Source organism: Aquarana catesbeiana, linkage group LG02 (assembly GCF_042186555.1).
Source record: "Aquarana catesbeiana isolate 2022-GZ linkage group LG02, ASM4218655v1, whole genome shotgun sequence".
In the NCBI taxonomy this organism is placed as follows: Eukaryota; Metazoa; Chordata; class Amphibia; order Anura; family Ranidae; genus Aquarana; species Aquarana catesbeiana.
Genome location: NC_133325.1, coordinates 310,270,935 through 310,296,780, shown reverse-complemented (window position 1 = coordinate 310,296,780; position 25,846 = coordinate 310,270,935). Strand labels below are relative to the sequence as shown.

The 25,846-nt window shown below is 42.6% G+C and overlaps 1 protein-coding gene across 2 annotated transcripts in view; it reads right to left on the bottom strand.

The window, feature by feature from the left end:
- Window positions 1–25,846, bottom strand: part of LOC141127842 (ATP-binding cassette sub-family C member 5-like) — a 151,290-nt gene that overhangs the window by 58,315 nt on the left and 67,129 nt on the right. For both annotated transcript variants that reach the window (XM_073614677.1, XM_073614678.1), the window contains 3 exons: window positions 12,847–13,170; window positions 11,488–11,559; window positions 1,868–1,992 (listed from right to left, as the gene is read on the bottom strand). In XM_073614677.1, the coding sequence (XP_073470778.1) occupies window positions 1,868–1,992; window positions 11,488–11,559; window positions 12,847–13,170 (521 nt within the window). The remainder of the gene's footprint in view (window positions 1–1,867; window positions 1,993–11,487; window positions 11,560–12,846; window positions 13,171–25,846) is intronic.

Genomic DNA, 25,846 nt, shown 5'->3' with positions numbered 1-25,846 from the left:
CACTGCAACAGAGCAGGTAAGTATGACATGTTATTTTTTTTTTTTCTTTTAAAACAAGACTTTACAATCACTTTAAGATCTATTAAAGTAAGAAACGCCCTGCTATCGGTCCCCCCAACTCCGTCCCTAAACACATACCTGCCTCCTCTTCCGCTCCAACAATGTGCTTGTCTGCAGCACCACTGTTCTCTCTTCTTGGCCTCACAGGAGACTCTGAGAGCAGCGGGAGACTCCGAGAGCAACAAGAGCCATTGGCTCCCGCTGCTGTCAGTCAAATCCTCTAAATGAGGAAGCAGGGGTGTGGTTGAACTGCACTGTGTGTCTATGGACAAATCTTTGTCCTGCCCCCCCCCCCCCCCCCCCCAGTTTGACAGCTATTTATAATAATGTATAAAATATATATAATGATGTATTAAAGGATAAAGAGTTACATCAGCCTGTGTATTTTTATTAACCTGAAGTTTGGCTTTAAACATATTTATATACGTTTTTAAATCAACAACCCAATGGCCAAATTACACAGTCAAAGGTGTTTGAATAGGGGAACATTGGTTTAAATTGTACATGTTCCATAACTTTTAGCTATCCATCTGGAAGAAAATATATTCATTACAGATGTACTCCCAGCTGGACAATCCTTTAGTTGTTTGAAAGTGATAGACCAATTTGAGTTGCTACTTGTCATTGTATCACTCTGCCACGAGAATACGCAGAGTACAGACAGTCCATTTAGATCATCAGTCTGCTGAAGCCGCCAACAAGTGCAATGCTAGTGCTGGACTTTCTTTCTTGCTAGCTATCCCAGCATGCACTGCACACACTGAAGCAGGGCATTGATTGTGAAAACAACATTTTGTTTTAAACATAAAAATTATAAGAAATAGCATAGAAAATGATTTTAAAACTATTTAACAGGTCCCCGAAGTCTCTATGATATTTCGGGAGGATCTTTTGAAAGAATGTCGCCACCTCGGCTGGGAAGCCAGGATAGTTTTTTTAATTTTTTAATTTCAGGCTTCCCAGCCTAGAGACGAGATCTGGGGTCTTATAGACCCCAAATCTTGCTGTAAAGAGGACCTATCATGCCCTATCCCTTTTTCAAGGGATGTTTACATTCCTTGTAATAGGAATAAAAGTGATCAAAAACATTTTTAAAAAGAAAGTGTCAAAATATAAAAATAAAAATAAAATAAACAATAGAAAATACATTTTTTTAAAGCGCCCCTGTCCCCCCTTCCTCGCTTGCATAAGCAAAAGCAAACGTAGGTCGTGCCCGCATATGTAAACAGTATTCAAACCACACATGTGAGTTATCTCTGTGAACGTTAGAGCGAGAGCAAAAATTCTAGTGCTAGACCTCCTCTGTAACTCTAAACAGGTAACCTGTAGCATCACCTATGGGGATTTTTGAGTACCGAAGTTTGGAGCCAATCCACCAGTGTGCGCAATTGTAAAGCATTACATGTTAGGTATCTATTTACTTGGTGTAACATCATCTTTCACAATATGCAAAAAAACTTGCCTTTGTTTTTTTTTTAAATGCTTTTTCCCTAAAACGTGTTTGAAAAATTGCTGCACAAATACTGTGCAAGATAAAAAGTTGCAACGGCCACCATTTTATTCCCTAGAGTCTCTGCTAAAAAAAAACAAAAACAAAAAAAAAACATATATAATGTTTGGGGGTTCAGAGTAATTTTCTAGCAAAAAAAAAATTATGATTTTTACATGTAGGAGCGAAGTGTCAGAATTGCCCCAGTAGGCAAGTGGTTAAGATTCCTTTATTTAACAAATGGAACAGCTGACACCTGCGTAATCAACAGTGTACCTAACCTTCATGGTTTACAAGGTGAACTAGAACACCGCTTACTTTTCTTCTTCATAGTCTTCCCCAAACAATATATTCTCTTGCAGGGATGCATTAAATATCCAGGCTTGCTGGGCTGCATAGGCGATGCGGCCACTCACTGATGTTGTTCCCTCTAGTAAGGTCATCTAGATAAAATACAGTGAACAGCCACATTACCAGGGGTGTTCATAACACTGGATTCTTTATCCCCACCGCCAATGAGCTTCATAGTTATGAACTCTAACCGGGCTAATTGCATGTTAGTAACTCTCATCCTCTGCGCACGCCTATGGTAACTCTGCATATATCTGCTGTACCATTAGATTATACTGATAACGCATTTTGATTAAAAGACACAAAAATATGATACAAATATGCCTGATATTTTATATTTTTATTATAAATATAGTTTAAACTATACTTATATAGTTTTTATATAGTTTTATACTTATATAACACAGTATATTAATAAAACATATGAGAATGTCACCACTGTGCATAATTTATTCTCTCTGGCTCTCATATTTTCAACCTGAGTTTCAATATACAAGGGATTATGGTATGATCATTTAAATAAAGACTATGGGTAACTATACGATTCATACATATGCATTCAAGTAGAAGTGCTGTGAGCATGTAATAGACTAGGAATTCCAATATAGAGTCCTAGACAGGAATGAAAAATCATGCATATGTGTGTCCAGCAGTGAAATGTCAGTATTGGGTGATTTTGGTCTTTAACCACTTAAGGACCAGAAGGATTTGCCCCCTTATTGACCAGGCCTTTTTTTTTTGCGATACGGAACTGCGTCACTTTAACTGACATTTCAGCGGTCGTGCGACGTTGTACCCAAACAAAATTTATGTCGCTTTTTTCCCCAAACAAATAGAGCTTTCTTTTGGTGGTAACTGGTCAACTCTGTGGTTTTTATTTTTTGCGCTATAAACAAAAAGAGAGCGACAATTTTGAAAAAAACAAAACAATATTTTTTACTTTTTGCTATAATAAATATCCCCCAAAAAATAAACAAACAAAAAAAAAAACCAAATTTCTTCATTAGTTTAGGCCAATATGTATTCTTCTACATATTTTTGGTAAAAAAAATTGCAATAAGCGTATATTAATTGGTTTGCGCAAATGTTATAGCATCTACAAAATATTGGATAGAGTTATGGCATTTTATTTATTTATTTTTTTTACTAGTACTGGCGGCGATCTGCGATATTGCGGCTAACAGATCGGACATTTTTGACACTTTTTTGGGACCAGTGACATTTATACAGCGATCAGAGCTAAAAAATAGCCACTGATTACTGTATAAATGGCACTGGCAGGGAAGGGGTTAACACTAGGGGGCGATCAAGGGGTTAAGTGTTCCCTAGAGAAGTGTTTCTAACTGTGGGGAGGAGTGTAGTGACTGGAAGAGACAGATCGCTGTTCCCAATCACTAGGAACAGCAGATCTCTCTCTACTCCCCTGTCAGAACAGGGATCTGTTTGTTTACATACACAGATCTCCGTTCTGGCTCTCTGTGGAGCGATCATAGGTTGCCAGTGGACATCGTGGCCACACGAATCGGCTCTGGCGGCGTGTGCACGCCCCCTTTTGCTCTTAAAGCGGCCGACGTACACCTACGGCGATTCACGCAGCCGTGCCAACCTGCCGCAGTATAATGATGGCGGCTGGTCGGCAAACGGTTAAACCTTTCCAATGGAAGAGAATTGATTTAAAATAAGAGTTACAAATTGCTATGTGTTTAACTATTGAATGGTCCTTCAGGAAGAGAATGTTTTTTTCCTGAAACAGTTAGATCAGATCAGCCTTTTCTAGGCTAACTCCAGACATAGGCTGGGTTCACCTATGTGTGACCGCGGTTTGCAACCTGGCGTCTGCTGCATTTCTGTTCACCAGTTCAGGTGCGATTCAGGTGTGAATTTTTGCCTGAATTAGCACCTGAACCAGACCCAAAAATGCACAGGACCCTTTTGGAAACAGCACCGTGGCTGCTCTGAACATGTCATGCCAACCCGGCCTTCTGTTTTTTTTACACACATTCAATTCTCCAGGGGGAACACATTTAAAGCGGTATTAAACCCAAAACCAAAAATGTAATATATTGCAGATTACCAACCATGTGGTGGCTGCAACAGTTTTTTTAGGCTTTTTTTACTCTGTTTTCACCTGGTGTTCTGGCCAGTAACACACCTTCTGCATCCAGAGTGCCCCCACTCTGGATGAAGGAGCAAAGGGGACACCTTTGGACAGCAGTCTTTTCAGTCTGGGGGTTTGGGATAGTTAGATGTACTAAGGGATTGAAATACTTTTTCCTTTTGGGTTAAAAGTTTTACCCAAATAAAAGTTGATCATTGTAAGCACCCCTGCTAGTGTTAAATGGTTTGTTTCATCTCTTGAAATGATACATTCTGCTGGAGAGCTTGCTCTATTGAAAAACATCAAACTTACTGGCTGGATCACAAGATGAAAATACAAGAAAGAAAGCCTAAAAAAGAAAATCAATGCAGCCATCACAACTAAGAAATGGTAAACTGCAATAGAATAAATGTTTGCTTTTGGGTTTAACACTTAAATGGCAGAGGCCACCTTCAGTTATCTGTTATGTTAAGCTCATATGTTCCTGGGAGGAGAGATTACAGAATGACTTTGCAGTACTGAGTGTGCTTGTGATGGGTTCCCCTTTGCTGTGCCCTGTTTGGTAGATAAGAAAGTTAAAGGTTATGTGTAGTTGTGAAATGAGCTACAGCTAGTTAAACAATTTTTCTTTTTTGTTTTATAACAAATTTTTCATAATAGAAAAAAACATGCTGAAAAAAGTCAAAATTACAGAAAAAAAATTGTATCATTATAGTGGTGATGATGGATTAATATTAATAATTTTTATGCACATACCACGTACTGATTTTAAATAGGAACTGCAGTCTGCTCACATAATTTGTAATAAAAGCATATTTGCATTCTGAAGCTTCCCTCCAACCACTTTTCATATTATTTTATATATTCTGTGTTTCCAAATATGCTGCAGAAATCTCCCTCCACTGAGTCTAGCTTCATCCATTTTAACCGTGGGCAGCTGAAGCTGCTGCCTGTTCACTTCCTGGATTTACATAGACACACAGAGGCACACCTCCAGCTCTGCAGCTCTCATTGGCCCTCTTATGACTCATCCCCCCTCCCTTCCTGGCAAATTCTCACGAGAGTAAGAGTGAGAGAGCGCTGCATGATGTCATAAGCCTTGGCTAATGACCAGACAAGAAACAGAAAGTGGGTTGTATAAGGTATTTACTGGCAGAAAAAAAAGTTTACTACCCAAAGTTAAAACAACAAGGGCAAAAGATTTAATAGATGGAAAGTTGAAAAAATGACTGAAGGTTCGCTTTAAGTTTATCTTTAAAGAAACTCTATCAGATGTGAAGTAGTTTCACAGTGCTACAAAAATGAATGAAACAATGTAAAAACTTCTAAATCTGGCACTTGACTCTGCTGTACCTGGGCATTGCCAGAGACAGTTTTTTTGCATAGGGCTAAATGTCTTGTGTCAAACCCATCTTCATACCTACTGGGGCTGGGGGCAAAATCAGCTAACAGAGACACTCTCTCTTTGTTGGTGTACCCAGTAAGAAACCCTAAAGAGGCACTCTGCCCACTCCCTCTGCATTATTGAGAAGAGCAGAGAAAATTGTTGCCCTGTTATGTTATCAGTTGTATCTTGCAGACCCAGATTGTGTGAACTTTAAGTACACAGCACTACTAAACTTCTAATGGAATGGGGTAAAGCAAGCAACAACAGTAAGGATCAGCATTGGCAACCAGGGTCCAGTATAGTCTGGATCTTTTAACGATACACAATAATGTGTTACTGACTTGCAACAGCACAAGCTTTGGGAAACTGCTGTCCATACCATTCTTCCTATGTAAAAATCCAGCACTGGACTATGCACATAATTATTCAAAATGACTGCATCCAGAATAGTTTTTTTGTATCAACCTTTTATTATTAGCAAACTCAACTGTAGTATATAAGTTTACTTCTAATTGATAAATCAATGTAAAGCAGTTGGCAGGAAAGAAAATCGCTTGATTCCTTCTTCAACACAGTCAGTGTTGATGGGAGAATTCCTCCCACAGTGCTATTGTGGTCTGCTGGCGGGGAAGGGGGGGGAGTTAGGGAATGGGGCGGCGGGTGAGCCCTCCCGGCCGGCAGAAAACCATGATTACTTCTGGTGGCTATAACCGCTGGCAGTAATCGCATGTGAAAAATCTAACAGGTTGGTTGCAACCAAGTCAATTGATGTATTGACTTGGATACAATCAGCCTGCCCAAAGATGGATCGAATCTCAGGTGGTCCCTGCTGAACCTGCCGAATTTCGATTCATGTATGGTAGGCTTAACTGCTTGCCGACCAGCTGGTGTCATTATACTGCGGCAGGTTGGCTCTCCTGGGCGAATCGCCGTAGGTGTACGTCGGCCGCTGTAAGAGCTCTAGGGCGCACCCACAGCATGATGCCAGAGCCAATGCGCGTGGCTGGCAGTCGCGATGTCTGCCGGCCACCCGGCGATCTCTCTTCACAGAGACAGAATGGGGATCTGTCAAAGTAAACAGAGAGATCCCCATTCTGTCAGGGAAGTAGAGAGAGATCTGCTGTTCCTGGTAATCAGGAAGAGCAATCTCTCTCTACTCCCAGTCAGTCCCATCCCCCCACAGTTATAAACACCTCCCTAGGACACACTTAACCCCTTAATCGCTCCTCTAGTGTTAACCCCTTCCCTGCCAGTGACATTTATACAGTAATGGTGGCTATTTTTAGTCAATGGTCCCAAAAAAGTGTCAAAAGTGTCTGATCTGTCCGCCGCAATGTTGCAGTCCCGCTAAAAATCACAAATCACCGCCATTAGTAGTAAAAAAATAAATAAATAATAAAAATGGCATAAATATATCCCCTATTTTGTAGACACTATAAAGTTTGAACAAAGCAATCAATATACGCTTATTGCGAAAAAATGTTACCAAAAATATAAAGAAGAGCATATATTGGCCTAAACTGATGAAGAAAATTTAGTTTTTTTCAATTTTGGGGGGGATATTTATTATAGCAAAAAGTTAAAAATATTGTGTTTTTTTTCAAAAATGTAGTTCTTTATGTGTTTATAGTGCAAAGAAATAAAAACCGCAGAGGTGATCAAATACCACCAAAAGAAAGCTCTATTTGTGGTGTAAAAAAGGACATCAATTTTGTTTGGGTATAGCGTTGCATGTCCGCGCAGTTGTCAGTTAAATCGATGCAGTGGCGAATCGCAAAAAAATGGCCTGGTCAAGAAGGGGGCAAATCCTTCCGGGGCTGAAGTGCTTAAGTACAAGTATGTACAATCTTCTAAGGGAAAGGTTTACATAAAGAAGAACTAGCACTTCCTATATTATTTGATGCTCCAGTCCCTAGGGTACAAAGTACATGTAATACCTTGTAATGCAGAGAACCAGTATGTGACAGTGCCCCAAGCACCACTTAACAAATGATTCTATTATTCTGCCACCACTGCATCCAACTGGTAAAGAGACATTGCATGTATGAGCAGCACAGGTACAGCACTGCTGTGAGCCCGCCTTTGTTGTTCAGTGTGAAACTAACACACTCCCTCCCCTGCATTCAGAGTAATGGCACTTGTATTGGGAAGCTGCACAGAGGATGGCACAGGCGTTGTAAATCATACATTTTTCTCCTTGAAATGTTGTGGTTGGAAATCAGCTTCAACAGCTCCTAGAAAGATGGGACAAAGTGCAATATGTACTTTTTACTCTAGGGGAATGGGGTTTCAAATAATATATGAAGTGGTAGTTTTTCCTTAATAAAGCAGATTGGATTCAGTGTTGAATTTTGAAACACTCCATTCTTGAAACCTCCAACTTGCCACCAGTCCTGGCACTGGAATCCTGTCACTATGACTACAAATATGTTATCAAGATGTTCACAGTGATAACAGGTCAAGTATTCCTAAAGGTCTGTCTGTTGTTATTCCCTATACATCACCAAATAAATGGCAGGAAAAAAATGTGTCCAGTATTTAGATACATCTATGTGAAGCTTAATTCTGCCATGAGGCAAAATTAAATTATCTCACTGTATTGTCACTGGTTAGCACAAAAGGGACCTAGTTTTATATGTATTTTCCATAACGTTTAATTAGGAAAGAATTTTCGGTTAGGCTTGATTCACATTAATGCATTGTGGCAAGATGTGCATTACTGCAATGGGCATTGATTCTGAGTGCCCCCCAACATACATTTTCAACACACCTGCTTTGCAGAACAACACAAAGCACAGTAAGCCTTACCAATTGTAGGGGTGTGCTGCACTGTAAAAAATGGTGCATTCACCTTTTGTCAGGGCTGGGCTCAGCCCTTCCTTCTCTGAGCTGGCCGCTCAGCTGTCAGCTAATTGCCAGCTCCTATCTCTCCACAGGTACTCAGCTGTTGATGATATCCTGCTCGTCAGTCCTGCCTACTTAAGACATCCAGCCCACAGGATCTCTGCCTTCGCCTTAGTCAACATCACAGAGATTCTCTCCTGCATGCCTGTTAAAAGACTTGCTTGGCTGACATACCTTCTGGCTCCAGATCCTGCTTGCTGTTTTACTATGCTCATCTCCGGTTCCCTGACGTTTGGCTTGTCTGACTATCCGTTCCCGTTCCTGAATTTTGGCTATGTTTTGACTACGTTTGTTCTATTTACTTTTATTATTAAACAAGTGTGATTTAACTGTACTTCTGTCTCGGTCTGATTTCATGGTTTCTAACACCTTTCCTGTGTGTTTTGGTGTGTTCATCCCATCCTGAATTATACACAGCTCTGCCACACATCACTGCCATATCTGGTGATCCCTTTTTCTGCAGTTAAAGCATAGTTCCCAACTGTCCGTGATTTCGAGGGACTGTCCCTGATATGGAACAAAGTCCCTCTGTCCCTCTTTCCTCCTCATTTGTCCCTCATTTTGGTCTGATCTATAACGTCGTATAAAAAATAAACTATTTATCTTTTTAAAAAAAAGTGTTTCACAGTGTTAAAGCTATTATCCAAATTCTAAATGACTGCATCTGTAAATTTCAAAGTCCAATATAAAGGAATAAAATACATTTAAAAAAAGCACTTGTAGGTTTAACTAATATTTTTTTTGTATAGTTCTACTTTAACCACTTCAGCCCCAGGAGTTTTTACCCACTTCCTGACCAGGCCATTTTTTGCGATACGGCACTGCGCCGCTGTAACTGAAAATTTTGCGGTCGCAATAAAATTGATGTCTTTTTTTACCCATAAATAGAGCTTTCTTTTGGTGGTATTTGATCACCTCTGCGGTTTTTATTTTTTGCGCTATAAACAAAAAAGATTTTCAATTTTGAAAAAAACAATATTTTTTACATTTTGCTATGAATGAATGAATGAATGAATGAATGATTTGTAAAGCGCTGCAAATGCGAACTGAATCGCCTCAAGGCGCTAATGCGTTTTGTGTCTGAGCAGCTTCTTAGAAGAGGAAGGTTTTTAGTTTTATCCTGAAGGCCAGATGGTTTTCTTCCATGCGGATGTGAGTCGGAAGAGTATTCCATAGCTGAGGTCCCTGGACTGCGAATCTGCATTCTCTAATGCTATAATACACATCCAATAAAAAAATGTAAAAAAAAATCGAATTTCTTCATCAATTTAGGCCAATATGTATTCTGCTACATATTTTTGGTAAAAAAAAATCCCAATTAAAATATATTGATTGGTTTGCGCAAAAGTTATAGCATCTACAAAATAGGGGATTGATTTAGGGACTTTACATTTTTATTGTTTTTACTGGTAATGGCGGCGAGCTGCGATTTTTAGTGTGACTGCATTGCGGCGGACAAATGTTGCACTTTTTGGGGACCAGTAGCACCAATACAATGATGAGTGTTAAAAATAATGCACTGATCCCTGTATAAATGGAACTGGCAGGGAAGGGGTGATCAAGGGGTTAAATGTGTTCCCTGGGAGGTGTTTCTAACGGTGGGGGAGTGGATTCACTGGAGGAGAAGAGAGACCGTGATTCAGCTTAGCCAAAACACAATCTCTCTCTTTTCCTCCCTGACAAAGAAGCAGTGTGCCTTGTTTACATCGGGTCACCGGTGCTCCATTACTCCTGTGAACGATCGTCAGGGAGCAAACAGCCATTGTGGCCCCCGGACCCGCTGATTGGCTCCTGCTGTGTCCAAACACAGCAGGAGCGGCACTCTGGCCGCACATGTGCGCCCCCTAAACTGTGTGCAGGAAATCAAGTACAGTTATGTGATTTCGCACACCTGGGCCACCCTGCCGCAGTAAATTATGTGGGGAAGTCCAGAAGCGGTTAGGGGGGTGTGGCAGGGGGATGTCTTATGCCTACATACCTTTGGAGTTGGGAGGTATTGTTAAAGTAAAACGTCTAAATTAGGATTTCTCAACCAGGATTCCATGGAATGGAAAAAGACACATCCGCGATCCAGGTAAGACCAGGAAGCCTAATGATCCAGTGGATGCTCGGCTCACCTCCACATACAATGAATTTAGAAGAAATGGTTGCACACCACTGTAGATCAAAATCCTTTTTATTTGGACATCCCAAAAACTACAGGAATCAGAATGCTGGGTAGACGCGTTTCGCACACTTCACGTGCGCTTAGTCATTACGATGATGATGGGTAATGACTAAGCACACATGAAGTGTGCAAGACGCATCTACCAAGCATTCTGATTCCTGTAGTTTTTGGAATGTCCAAATAAAAAGGATTTTGATCTACAGTGGTGTGCAACCATTTCTTCTAAATTCAGGATTTCATGAGGTTGATAGCGGTTCATCGAGCAATAGGAGATTTGTGCTTCTCAGATGAGTAACCACAGACACCAATGATTTTTTTTAGCTATCTGTAAGGGGGCATTCTTCCCAATGACCACAATTGTAAGGAGCATTCTTCCCACTGATCAACACGCTAAGGTACTGTGAGCTGTAAATATAATGATTATAAGCAGGGGTTCCCTGAAGCTAAAAAGTTATTTCAAGGATTCCTCCATGTTAAAAAGTTTGAGAAAGGCTGGTCTAAAGCCAAGTCATTAGCTTTTGATAACGTGAGCAATGGTCAAAGCTAATGTTAACATTATGTAGCTTTGTTTCATCAAGATTTAACCTACACTTCTTTTTACAGTATATCAAAGTATTGTTTGTGATATATGGATATTTTAACATTGCTGGAAATGTTGAAAGAGATTAAACTATATTTAAAATAAAGAATGTATAATAAAGACACTGTCAGTTTTTCCAGCCATTCATTTAAATAAGCTGCCTAACACACCAAAACACACAAACGTGTCCATAACACAATGTAGGTTAGTGCATGTATGTTACCTTACCAAAAACACATTTAAATTAGCAAAATTTTAGGTGTACAATTCATCATGTAAAACACATCTGCATGTTATGCGCACCTAACAACCAACACACTAAATATCCGTCTGTATTAAAAATTAAATATGCAGGGAAAAAATGTATACAACATGCAGATTTAATTTGCAATAAAATGGAAGAACTAGTGTAGTACACAGTCAAGGATACATATTAGTTAGCCCAACATACCTGACCTAGTATGGATAATATTAAGGAACTTTTACCACAGCCAACACTTCCGCAAACTCCAACAAGTTTACCCTGTGGATGGAAAATTTTGTTTGATTAGAATCTATATTTTGTTGTACCTCATGGTATTATGGCAAAGTCACTTAAATCATGTATCACAACTAAAGAAAAGCAAATCATGTTTCTGCCCTTAGTAACCCCTCATTTTGTTTTCTATATCAAATTGGTTGCTAAAGTCTGCACAGACAATCTTCACCTACCACTAAAATAAGCTAAATTTGCGGGCAGGGCTTGGAGAAGAACAATGGGTTATTCCAATATGCTAAACTGACCACTGGACTGAAGAGTTGATGCCTGCAGAAATCATGAGTTTAATTCAAAAATTTCCCAGAAGCCCCAAAACATCTTGAATAGTAGCACCTGGGCCTTTCCCTTAAGCAACCTGGAGGCACCAGAGTCAGTTACGCACCCGCCAGAAAACGACTTTACAAGCTATGGTCACAAGTGGAGCTCCACCCAAAACGGAAGATTCCACTTTAGGGCTTCCATCTCCCCTTCTCGTCAACAAATGGCACCTTTTTTTGTGTGGGGGGGTACTTGTTTTTGACAGGTACCTGCTTCCACCTGGATCACCTATGCAATCTGACCAGGAGTTCTTCTCTCCCCCTCCCTCCCTGCAGTCTTCTGGGACACGTCCCAGAAGACTGCAGGACCATTCACAACGTGCCCACTGCTCATGCATGAGCAGTGGGCACCTGGCTGTGAAACCACAAGCTGTGAAGCCTCAAGCTGTAAAGCAGCAAAGGCCCAAGAAACAATCTTTCTACAGATACAGTATATCCAAAGCTATTTTTTTTTTTAATTTAGAAAAAATAGGCAAGGGTAAAAACTACTGTCAGTTTTTTTCAGCCATCTGTGTCCTATTGGGGAGATTTGCCTTCACTTCCTACTCCTTAGACACAGCAAAATAAGAGAAATTCCCTCTTATACAGTTGTTGCCAAAGTAAGTGTATCTATTGAAAGATTTCCTATTCCTGATCTATTCCTGTTCTGTTAACAATTTAAAAACGTTTTGTCCTGTAGACAATGGCCACAGCACAAGTAATTGCCCCCTCCTCTGCTTCTTCCCCGTACCCCAGTCTGAGCTCTGCTATACAGGGAATAGCAGGAGGCTGATACCAGGTCATATGTAGGTACTAGCTGGATTTAAAAATACCAAACTATTTTTTGGTGAAAAGATTGATGCATTCATTTTTTTATCTGCTCTTTAACTGAGGGATTGTTTAGTAGGAACATTGAACAGCAAAATGGGCAAGTACAAAAGTTAACTAAAAATAAAATAAGCTCTGGAAAACTTACTCTCTGTAGGGTAAAATTGATATTAAGAAGCACAGGTGAACCAGCCATTACTGATAAATTGAAATCATCAATGGTTGGCTTTGATTTCTGATTGCCATTTGCCAAGCATGGATCCTTTTGAACATGCAATGTTTCATACTGCTGAATTAATTTCTTCTCCCTGGCATTATCCTTCAATGCATACTTTTGCCGGTCCTCACACTTCTCCACTGAAATAAGAATTCCTGAATTCCATGCCAGGTAAGCACCTTGGTACTCAATAATCAAGTCTGAATTCATTTTTTCACTGCTGTTCATTGCTCTTTCCTCCATCAGGAGCAGCTTCTACAATCAAGCAGAAAAATGCAAATCAAGAATACAAAAGAAAACCTTGATGACCAGTGTACAGATTAGAACCTTCAAGGAAAACTCCACTATTGCTATAAAAAAAAATATTTAGCACCTATGTATAAATAAAAAATAAGATACTTAGTAAATTATGTTATAAAATATTTTTCAGAAAATACATTACATTATAGTAAAATTCCAAGCAGTTAAATACACAGTTCAGATGCATACGTGGTTATTATTTTGCCTAACTTCAGATTTGTAATTTTGGCTGGTTGCTCTTATTATACACACATCTGCTACTCAGGACAATCACTCTGCTAATACCTTGTTTAGTATGTCTTCTGGGTCAGCTCCCTGCTCACTGAATAGATGCAATGCAATAATAATTTTAACAATAATTTATTGTCCAATGAGCAAGCTGGAGACAGGTGACAAAAAAAGCGGCGTTGTTAAACCAGGAAATATGTGCATCACCTACCTGGTCATCCAGTGTGGCAGAGTTGTGTAAATCATCTCCTGGCCGACAGGTATGCGTTAAGGAGCTACCTCATGGTCCTCCGATCGGGAGGCCCATGATGCTGCGGCGTAGGGGTGGGTCCAGAGGCTTGTCTGGGGCCTACCACCGCGGCCGAGGAATGGTCCTGAGCTGTCAGTCCTGTGTGACGAAGTTGGACAGCCGGGGAGATCCCAGGGGAGGACCCGTCTTGGAGAGATCACGCAGCGTGCTGGTCTATAGAGGGGCCTGGTGACTCGGCTGGAGGACGTATCCAAAGGAAGTAACCATACAGCATAGTGTTGCCAGTTTGGCTTAAAAGTTCAGGCACTGTAACTGACTGTTCACTGCAGAGAATCTGATACATCCTGTGGCAGAGGAGTGTGCAGATTTACCCCCCCAAACTAGTCTGTGGCAGAGACTTTAGATTCGTGCTGCGTACTGGCTGCTAGACCGGTGAGAGAGGCCTATCCAGATGAGCAAAGAGTGTGTCCCATGAGGGGAGCGCATTCCACATAATTATCTGAATTCTACCGGGACATTTGTCGGTAAGATTTTGCAAGAAGATATTTGAATTTCTCCTGAGAATTTCCTTTTCCGCCTCTTTCCTGCTACTTCCTAAAGTTTTCTGTTCAATAAAGCATTGAAAACGTACTACAATGTTGGTGCGTGTGTCTTCCAGAAGTAAACTCAACGGAACCCCTAGACCGGTGCCGGTGAAACAGAGGGAAGCAAGGTGAAGGTAACAGACCCGCTTAAACCAGCAGCTTCACCGTTAGTGCTACATGTGGGGGCTCGTCCAGGATTTGTTGACCGCCAGTTGTTGCAACCCAGTGGAGTGTTTTACCGGGAGTTTACAGAGAGAGCTGGACTTTGGCAAAAAATCTTTTCAGGAAGAGAAAAGGTTAAACTGCAGGACTTTGCTTTTAAGTGTGTAGACGCTGGGCCCCAGAAGAGGCCCAGGAGCTACGTGACTGAAAGAACAAGTGGGAGGAGTTACCCTACTTGCTACCGCATGGGACACGTGAGTGTGCTTGGCGCCAGATGAGAAGACAGGCCTCGTGATCGTGCTGAAAGATCAGAGTGTGGCCATGTCTTTTCCGGCGTTGCAATCGGTTGTGGGACCCAGAGTGTTCCCTGCAAGCACCGTGATGAATACTGTGCAATCCAGAACTCTGCTCACGGATACTGGAGTTTGAATGAAGCCACAGGGGAAGTTTGTCCTGTATACCTCAGGAGATGTTGAGGGACTGGGCATGACCTGCCATCGATGTGGAGGATTGGCCGTGCATCTTCGTCCATCGGCCGATGTCCGCAGTGTGGAGAGTACTTGTTTGTGGTGGAGCCATCTACTATGCCACCCCGTGCCTATCGGATGGATTGGGTGACAGGTATCGCTACAGTGGAGGCTGCTACCGCTGCAGAGAGAGAGCGACGGGGCGCTACTTTGCCTGTTGCTACTGAAAATGTTTCCGAAAGAGACACTGTTGCTGCCGTCTCATAAGGAGACATTACTTTGATTTCTGAGTGCACTACGCCTGCTCCTGTAGTACCTACTCAGAAGAAGGTGGGCTATGTGAAAGCTTCTCGCGGCCGTGGTCGAGGCCTACCCCAGAGGTTACCTGAGCCGGAGCTACCAGAGTCTACGCCTGGAATGGGTAAGCCACTGTTGGGGACTGTAAATAAGTATTTGCCCGCGGAAAAATTGAGAGACTCGGAAATAGAATCCATGTCGGATCTTTCCGGGGATGATGACTTGTTTGAAACCATGTCACAAGAGCTATTGTGGTCACAAGGCGAAGATGTTGCCTCCACAATGACCCTTCCTGAATGGACTGCCATGAGTTCTGGGAAGACGTCACTCTGTGTGGAGACGCACAGTGCTGTTGCTGGAACTTTGTCAAAAGTTATTGATTCGCTACAGACACCAGCTGAGTCAATGGTGAAAAAGTCATTAGATTCCTGTGTGCCGCCTGGTATAGGAAAAGACAGACCTTTGCCAAAACTTGCTTGCTTGCAGAGGATGTTAAACAAGCGTGTGGCCGCAGAGTATGGATTGGAGTTCCCCTATGTGCCCCAGGATGTCATGCGGGAGATTGAAGCTAATCGGGAACTTTGGTACAGTGACGCTGTTTGGGACTACTTGTCTGTGCCTAAGCCCTTTAGAAAGACTGGATGTTCTGTCCGGATGGATGAACGCTTTAACCACTTGAGCCCCGGACCATTATGCTGCCTAAGGACCAGAGGTCTTTTTCCAATTTGGCACTGCGTCGCTTTAACTGCTAATTGCGCGGTCATGCAATGCTGTACCCAAACGAAATTTGCGTCCTTTTCTTCCCACAAATAGAGCTTTCTTTTGATGGTATTTGATCACCTCTGCAGTTTTTATTTTTTGCGCTATAAACGGAAAAAGACCGAAAATTTTGAAAAAAAATGATATTTTCTACTTTTTGTTATAAAAAAAATCCAATAAACTCAATTTTAGTCATACATTTAGGCCAAAATGTATTCGGCCACATGTCTTTGGTAAAAAAAATGTCAATAAGCGTATATTTATTGGTTTGCGCAAAAGTTATAGCGTCTACAAACTAGGGTACATTTTCTGGAATTTACACAGCTTTTCGTTTATGACTGCCTATGTCATTTCTTGAGGTGCTAAAATGGCAGGGCAGTACAAAACCCCCCCAAATGACCCCATTTTGGAAAGTAGACACCCCAAGGAAATTGCTGATAGGCATGTTGAACCCATTGAATATTTATTTTTTTTGTCCCAAGTGATTGAATAATGACAAAAAAAAAAAAATATTTACAAAAAGTTGTCACTAAATGATATATTGCTCACACAGGCCATGGGCCTATGTGGAATTGCACCCCAAAATATATTCAGCTACTTCTCCTGAGTACGGGGATACCACATGTGTGGGACTTTTTGGGAGCCTAGCCGCGTATGGGACCCCGAAAACCAATCACCGCCTTCAGGATTTCTAAGGGTGTAACTTTTTGATTTCACTCTTCACTGCCTATCACAGTTTCGGAGGCCATGGAATGCCCAGGTGGCACAACCCCCCCCCAAATGACCCCATTTTGGAAAGTAGACACCCCAAGCTATTTGCTGAGAGGCATATTGAGTCCATGGAATATTTTATATTTTGACACAAGTTGCGGGAAAGTGACACTTTTTTTTTTTTTTTTTTTTTTTTTGCACAAAGTTGTCACTAAATGATATATTGCTCACACAGGCCATGGGCCTATGTGGAATTGCACCCCAAAATACATTTAGCTGCTTCTCCTGAGTATGGGGATACCACATGTGTGAGACTTTTTGGGAGCCTAGCCGCGTACGGGACCCCGAAAACCAATCACCGCCTTCAGCGTTTTTAAGGGCGTGAATTTTTGATTTTACTCTTCACTGCCTAACACCGTTTCGGAGGCCATGGAATGCCCAGGTGGCACAAAACCCCCCCAAATGACCCCATTTTGGAAAGTAGACACCCCAAGCTATTTGCTGAGAGGCATGGTGAGTATTTTGCAGCTCTCATTTGTTTTTGAAAATGAAGAAAGACAAGAAAAAACTTTTTTTTTTTTTCTTTTTTCAAATTTCAAAACTTTGTGACAAAAAGTGAGGTCTGCAAAATACTCACTATACCTCTCAGCAAATAGCTTGGGGTGTCTACTTTCCAAAATGGGGTCATTTGGGGGGGTTTTGTGCCACCTGGGCATTCCATGGCCTCCGAAACTGTGATAGGCAGTGAAGAGTGAAATCAAAAATTCACGCCCTTAGAAAGCCTGAAGGCGGTGCTTGGTTTTCGGGGTCCCGTACGCGGCTAGGCTCCCAAAAAGTCTCACACATGTGGTATCCCCGTACTCAGGAGAAGCAGCAGAATGTATTTTGGGGTGTAATTTCACATATTCCCATGGCATGTTTGAGCAATATATCATTTAGTGACAACTTTGTGCAAAAAAAAAAAAAAAAAAAAAAAATTTGTCTCTTTCCCGCAACTTGTGTCGCAATATAAAATATTCCATGGACTCGACATGCCTCTCAGCAAATAGCTTGGGGTGTCTACTTTCCAAAATGGGGTCATTTGGGGGGGGTTTTGAACTGTCCTGGCATTTTATGCACAACATTTAGAAGCTTATGTCACACATCACCCACTCTTCTAACCACTTGAAGACAAAGCCCTTTCTGACACTTATTTTTTACATGAAAAAGTTTTTTTTTTTTGCAAGAAAATTACTTTGAACCCCCAAACATTATATATTTTTTTAAAGCAAATGCCCTACAGATTAAAATGGTGGGTGTTTCATTTTTTTTTTCACACAGTATTTGCGCAGCGATTTTTCAAACGCATTTTTTGGGGAAAAAACACACTTTTTTAAATTTTAATGCACTAAAACACACTATATTGCCCAAATGTTTGATGAAATAAAAAAGATGATCTTAGACCGAGTACATGGATACCAAACATGACATGCTTTACAATTGCGCACAAACGTGCAGTGGCAACAAAATAAATACATTTTTAAAAGCCTTTAAAAGCCTTTACAGGTTACCACTTTAGATTTGCAGAGGAGGTCTACTGCAAAAATTACTGCCCTCGATCTGACCTTCGCGGCGATACCTCACATGCATGGTGCAATTGCTGTTTACGTTTGACGACAGACCGACGCTTGCGTTCGCCTTAGCGCAAGAGCAGGGGGCGACAGGGGTGCTTTTTTTTTTTTTTTTTTTTTTCTTTATTATTTTTTTGCTTTTTTATCTTATTTTTAAACTGTTCCTTTCATTTTTTTTTTTTTTAAATCATTTTTATTGTTATCTCGGGGAATGTAAATATCCCCTATGATAGCAATAGGTAGTGACAGGTACTCTTTTTTGAAAAAATTGGGGTCTATTAGACCCTAGATCTCTCCTCTGCCTTCAAAGCATCTGACCACACCAAGATCGGTGTGATAAAATGCTTCCCCAATTTCCCAATGGCGCTATTTACATCCGGCGAAATCTAAGTCATAAAATGCTCGTAGCTTCCGGTTTCTTAGGCCATAGAGATGTTTGGAGCCACTCTTGTCTCTGATCAGCTCTATGGTCAGCTGGCTGAATCACCGGCTGCATTCTCAGGTTCCCTGTTGAGACAGGAGAGCCAGAGAAAAACACGGAAGACGGTGGGGGGGGGGGGCATTCCCTCCCACGGCTTGTAAAGGCAGTCTAGAGGCTAATTAGCCGCTAGGATTGCTTTTACATGAAAGCCGACCGCTGGCTGAAAAGAATGATACCAAGATGATACCTAAACCTGCAGGCATCATTCTGGTATAACCACTCAAAGTTGTGAATGGCGTACCTGAAGACAAAAAAATGGTTAACAATAAAGCACAGTAAACAGTAAAGTATAAATAATTACATACCTGAAAAACAAACATGATAAAACATAATAACAATAACAATAAAACACTGCAGAATAGAATACAGTAAAAAAAGAGCAGAACAATAGAGAGAGAGAATAGAGAGAAAGAACAATAAAACGACAACTATTTTTTTTTATTTTATATATATATATTTTTTTTTTACACTTTTTTTGTAACTAACTTTTATAACGGTAACCGGTTCCAGGTTCGGGTCTCTCAAAATGCGATGGCATCTTGGGAGACCCTGTGAAAGTGTGCCTAGTCTGTGCAATGCTGTACCCTACGCTAATACTCAACTAGTGAATGGTAGCGTTCAAAACATTCACCAATGCAAAGACCAGGATTGTCAGGACAGGAGGGACAATAATAGCGGGTGTCACGCCTATATTCGCGCTTGCTGCAGACACAACATCTTTTTGGGGGGGTTCGTTGGGTAGGGGTACTCGGGAGGACATAAAGAAAATGCCTCTCATGCAGCCGACTGCATTTGGTTGGGGATGTGAATGGGGGAAGTACGGGCGCTGCAGAAGTGGTGGGTTCCCAATTAGGATTGGCGAATGCAGCAGGAAGGGCACTATGGGCACGACGGGCCTGTGTTTGTCTTTTTGGTGGCAGCGGGACACTACTTGTGCTTGCCACCTCACCAGCTTGAACTGCACTTATGGGACTCGCCACGTCACCAAGTGTTACTGCAGCGCTGGTTTGACTACGACCGGGGTGTACTAGGCCGCTGGTGCTTGCCAGTTCAATAAAAAGCTTCCAAAAAAACTGTTAGCGATCGCAGGGATCAGGTCTGACTCTGCGAACGCTGCAGTTATGCGTTTAGTGTTTTGTAAGTGTCAGTGATCGATCGATACTGCACTTGGGTGGGCTGGACTGGGCCGGGCGGAGGGGCAAAACGCAGGTGCTAGCAGGTATCTGGGCTGATCCCGCTAACACTGCGTTTTTGGGAACCCTAAACTGCTGGGGACGCTAGTATAGATCTGATCGGATCAGATATTGATCCGTTCAGATACTATACCACTAAAGGAGGCGTATGCTGCGTGCGTGGGTGTTAGTGGTACTGGCGCTAACCTGACGCTGCCTGGGGCCGGTGCTTGCTAGTTCACCAAAATGCTACCAAAAAAACTGTTAGCGATCGCAGGGATCAGGCCTGACTCTGCGAACGCTGCAGTTATGCGTTTAGTGCCTTGTAAGTGACAGTGATCGATCGATACTGCACTTGGGTGGGCTGGGCTGGGCCGGGCGGAGGGGCACAACGCAGGTGCTAGCAGGTATCTGGGCTGATCCCGCTAACACTGCGTTTTTGGGAACCCTAAACTGCTGGGGACGCTAGTATAGATCTGATCGGATCAGATATTGATCTGATCAGATACTATACCACTAAGGGAGGTGTACGGTGCGTGCGTGGGTGTTAGCGCTACTGGCGCTAACCTGACGCTGCCTGGTGCTTGCTTGCCAGTTCACCAAAATGCTACCAAAAAAACTGTTAGCGATCGTAGGGATCAGGCCTGACTCTGCGAACGCTGCAGTTATGCGTTTAGTGTTTTGTAAGTGACAGTGATCGATCGATACTGCACTTGGGTGGGCTGGGCGGAGGGGCAAAACGCAGGTGCTAGCGGGTATCTGGGCTGATCCCGCTAACACTGTGTTTTTGGGAACCCTAAACTGCTGGGGACGCCAGTATAGATCTGATCAGATCAGATATTGATCCGATCAGATACTATACCACTAAGGGAGGCGCATGCTGCGTGCGTGGGTGTTAGCGGTACTGGCGCTAATCTGACGCTGCCTGGGGCGACGCATATCACCGCCGGGCGATCAGGGGGCTAAACCTTTATTCGGTAATAAACGGCGGGTGCCCTGACACTATAAAAAATAAACAAACTAACCAGCGTCACCCGTAACGGTTATACGGTGATCAGTGGTGAAAGGGTTAACTAGGGGGCAATCAAGGGGTTAAAACATTTATTAGGTAGTATATGGGGGTCCCTGTCACTATAAAACGCTGACGGCGAACCTAAATATTTACCTCACTAACTAGCGTCACCAGTGACACTAATACAGCGATCAGAAAAATTATCGCTTAGCGACACTGGCGATGGGGGGTGATCAAGGGGTTAAAACTTTATTAGGGGGGGTTAGGGGGGTATCCTAGACCTAAAGGGGGGTAATACTCACTGTCCCAACACTGTAACTGTCACAAACTGACACTATGCAGTAATCAGAAAAAAAAAAAACCTGCTGGTGTCAGTTTGTGACGGGGGGGGGGGTGATTGGGGGGGGATCGGGGGGCGATCGGGGGGGGGATCGGGGTGTTTTGTATGCCTGGCATGTTCTACTGTGTGTGTAGTGTGTTGTGCACTTACATTGATGTCTTCTCCCCTCGGCGCTGGAACGGAATACCGAGCCGAGGGGAGATGACATAATTTCCTTTGCTGCTGTTTAGCATACAGCAGCAAAGGAGTGTTCCCATTGGCCGGCGGCGATCGCGAGGGGGGGGGCCACGAACGGATGGCCTCCCCCTCATCTCGGATCGCCGGGGAACAGAACGGGACCGCTTCGGGCACCGGGGGGGGGTCCGATCGGACCCCCCACCCGCGAGAGGCAAATCACGTACATGTACGTGATTTTGCCTGCCCGTGCCGCCTTGCCGACGTAAATCGGCGTTAGGCGGTCCTTAAGTGGTTAATGGATGCTTTGTACATTGGAACTATGGTCGACATATCTATGCTGATAAAGTGGTAATCTGCAGACCGGGAAAGGACAATGCTGTGTATTTTATTACCATTGTGGATAAAGAAGGAAAATATGTGACTTTACCAGATCCTCAGTTTTACTGGTAATTCTGGACACTATTACTTTGAAGTTACCTAGTTAGATAGCGACAGGGTAAAGAGATCTGCGTGGTCAAGATCTACAGATCCTGTTCTGTGTTAAATCAAAGGACTTCTGTTTGCTAGCTGGATTTCTTTTATAAAAAAAAAAAAGAAAAAGTTCTTACCCCGGGATGGACTCCTAAAGTATATATTTTTTTCTTTTTCTAATATAAATCATAGGAAGAGAGTTTCATTTTAAATGAGGCTTTGCTCCTAGTGTTGCGCAGGTTGTATATATGTGTGTTTAAAATGTGTTTCTTTTTCAGGGATCATCGGATCATATGTATAGCTGGGAGGCTTTTCAGCTAGTTAGTGAGGATGTGTAAAATTGTATTGTGGTTTTGTTCGCGGCTGTGAACATAATGTTTTATAAGATATAAGTCTCATAATGTCTTTAAACTGTCCTTTCTCTCTCTTTGCCTAAAGTTCTTATCTATCTAAAGTTATGAGAAACTCAAATGCAACTCTCAGGCTTGAGAGTTACTGTTACTGTGTTCAGGACAGACATTGGGGACAACGTCTATTGTAGTGGGGGGAGTATGTAGCGCTGGTAGATTTACAATCAACCGCAGATTAGGTACATTTAGTAAATTGTGTGTTAAGAAGGTTAAACGTTTGCCTCTGTTCCAGCTTGGCTGACGTTGTGTGTGCTTCCGTGCTGACCGGTGGGTGTCGCTGTTACCACTGGTCAGTGTTGGAAAGGCAACGTATCAAAGTGTATAGATGCTCCTCTGTCTCGGAGACAAGCTCGGTGGAGGTGGTCCTCCGAGTTGCATTCTGGGAAGAGGGTCTTTATGGGACAGACGTCATGTTCTAAGGGTTTTTTTACAGCCACCTGCTGGCCCTCCTGGCCGACAGGTATGCATTAAGGAGCTACCTCGTGGTCCCCCGATCGGGAGGCCCACGATGATGCGGCGTAGGGGTGGGTCCAGAGGCTTGTCTGGGGCTACCACCGCGGCCGAGGAATGGTTCTGAGCTGTCGGTCCTGTGTGACAAATCTGGACAGCCAGGGAGATCCCAGGGGAGGACCCGTCTTGGAGAGATCACGCAGCGTGCTGGTCTATAGAGGGGCCTGGTGACTCGGCTCGAGGACGTATCCAGAGGAAGTAACCATACAGCATAGTGTTGTCGGTTCGGCTTAAAGGTTCAGGCACTGTGACTGACTGTTCACTGCAGAGAATCTGATACATCCTGTGGCAGAGGAGTGTGCAGATTTACCCCCCCAAACTAGTCTGTGGAAGAGACTTTAGATTTGTGCTGCGTACTGGCTACTAGACCGGTGAGAGAGGCCTATCCAGATGAGCAAGGAGTGTGTCCCATGAGGGGAGCGCATTCCACATCATTATCTAAATTCTACCGGGACATTTGTCGCTAAGATTTTGCAAGAAGATATTTGAGTTTCTCCTGTGAGTTTCCTTTTCCGCCTCTTTCCTGCTACTTCCTAAAGTTTGTCTGTTCAATAAAGCATTGAAAACGTACTCCAGTGTTGGTGCGTGTGTCGTCCAGAGGTAAACTCAACGGAACGCCTAGACCGGTGCCGGTGAAACAGAGGGAAGCAAGGGGAAGGTAACAGACCCGCTTAAACCAGCAGCTCCACCGTGAGTTAGTGCTACATATATATTCAGCTATATTGTATATGTAACTGCTTGCCTGGAGCACCAATTCTATCCATCCTATGGTGTTTATCTGTAAAGGTTAGCAACACGGTTGTCTTTTTAAACATTGCATCCCATTTAACCACTTCAGCCCCAGAAGGATTTATTCCCTTAATGACCAGGCCATGTTTTGTGATACGGCTATGCGTTATTTTAATCGACAATTGCGTGACGATGTACCAAAATAAAATTGATGTCCTTTTTTTCAGTGTGTCCTAGGGAGGTGTTTCTAACTGTTGGGGGAGTGGACTGACAAGGAGTAGAGAGAGATCGGTGTTCCTGATCACTAGGAACAGACAATCTCTCTCTCTACTCCACTGTCAGAATGGGGATCTGCTTTGTTTACACTGGCAGATCCCTGTTCTGGCCCTCTGTGGAGCGATCGCGGGTGGCCGGCAGACATTGCGGCTGCCGGTTACGCGCATCGGCTCAAACGCCGCGCCGCAGGCGTGCACGCCTGCTATAGCTATTACACGGAGCACCATACCGGTACAGGGATTCACACAATAGTGCCGCCCTGCTGCAGTATATCTGCGGCGGCTGGTCGGCAAGTGGTTAAAAGGAATTCTTCCTTTGTCAATCAAACAAGACTTGCAGTAAGACTAAAGACACACACATTACAGCAAGTACAAGAAACCTTGTGAGCAGTTACAGTGTGTAGGTACATATAAACCCTCAGAGCTACAACCTGATGTAATACAGTGGGGAAAATAATTATTTGATCCCCTGCAGATTTCGTAAGTAACCCACTTACAAAGAAATGAAGGGTCAATAATTTTTTTTTTTATCATAGGTGTATTTTAAATGATAGAGACAGAATATCACCCAAAAATCCAGAAAAAAACACATGATACAAAATGTTATAAATTGAGTTGCAGTTCAGTGAGTAAAATAAGTATTTAATCTCCAAGCAAAACATGACTTAGTACTTGGTGGAGAAACCCATGTTGGCAAGCACAAAGGTAAAACGTTTCTTGTAGTTGGTTACCAGGTTTGCACACATCTCCAGAAGGATTTTGGTCCACTCTTCTTTACAGATATTCTCTAAATTCTTAAGGTTTTTTTGGCTGTCCCTTAGCAACTCGAAGTTTCAGCTCCCTCCATAAATTTTCTATAGGATTAAGGTCTGGAGACTGGCTAGGCCACTCCATGACCTCAATGTGCTTCTGCTTGAGTCACTCTTTTATTGCCTTGCGGTAAGTTTTGGGTCATTGTTATGCTGGAAGACCAGTCCACAACCCATCCTCAGTGTTCTGGCTGAGGGAAGAAGGTTCTCATCTAAAATTTTACAATACATGGCCCCATCCATTGGCCTCTCAATGTGGCAAGGTCAGCCTGTACCTTTAGCAGAGAAACAGCCCCAAAGCATAATGTTTCCTCCTCAGTGCTTAACTGTAGGGATGGTGTTCTTAGGGTCATAGTCAGCATTTTTCTTGCTCTCTTTACTTCCACTATCCAATTATGTGCCAGCAAAAATGCTGTTTTTTTTCCTTGCATGTGATTGGATATTCTTTGCAAAGTGAAGCCTCATCCCATTTACTAAGCTCTGGAGCAACTGCACTTGCAATGTGCTCAGTCTATTTGCCTTTAGTAAATCCACCCCAGAGTGCTTTAAAATAACGATTTACCTTAAAAAAAAACCTGAAAAAGAAACTAGGACACAGTATTGAGGTAAGAGCTAACAGATAGAATCAGAGTGTATGGTGGGGTGGGTAGGCATCTGACACACTCAAAGGTGTGGTGGGTATTGAAGATTGTGCTGGGGTCTCATTGTCCAACTAAGGAAATCAGCCATCTGATGTGGCTGGGAGCCAAGGACAGACCAGCTATGCTGTGCCCCACCCTGTCATTTTGATAAAATGTATGGGATAGGCTGACGACAACATATGGTTTCAAGTCTCCTCATGCCTCTATGGCCCCACTATTAGGCAATCCTGCCTTTACCCCGGGTCTCCATCCTCAAGGTTTTACCTGGTGGACTTATAAGGGTTTATTGCGTATTGCAGATTTCTGTGACCACAGAGGTGTCTTTTCGAAACCATTCCTGCAAAAAAAAAAATACCAGCGCACTTTCTAGCTATTCTACATCGAACTTCTGACTTAACCTGGATGGAATATCTATGCAGAAACTTTGATAAACACACTGGTCACATTTCATAGATTTACATTATATTGAACACTGACTCCTCTAAGCAGTTCTATATGAACAAATGAAAAAGTGATATAAATTAAACTTGAGAAGG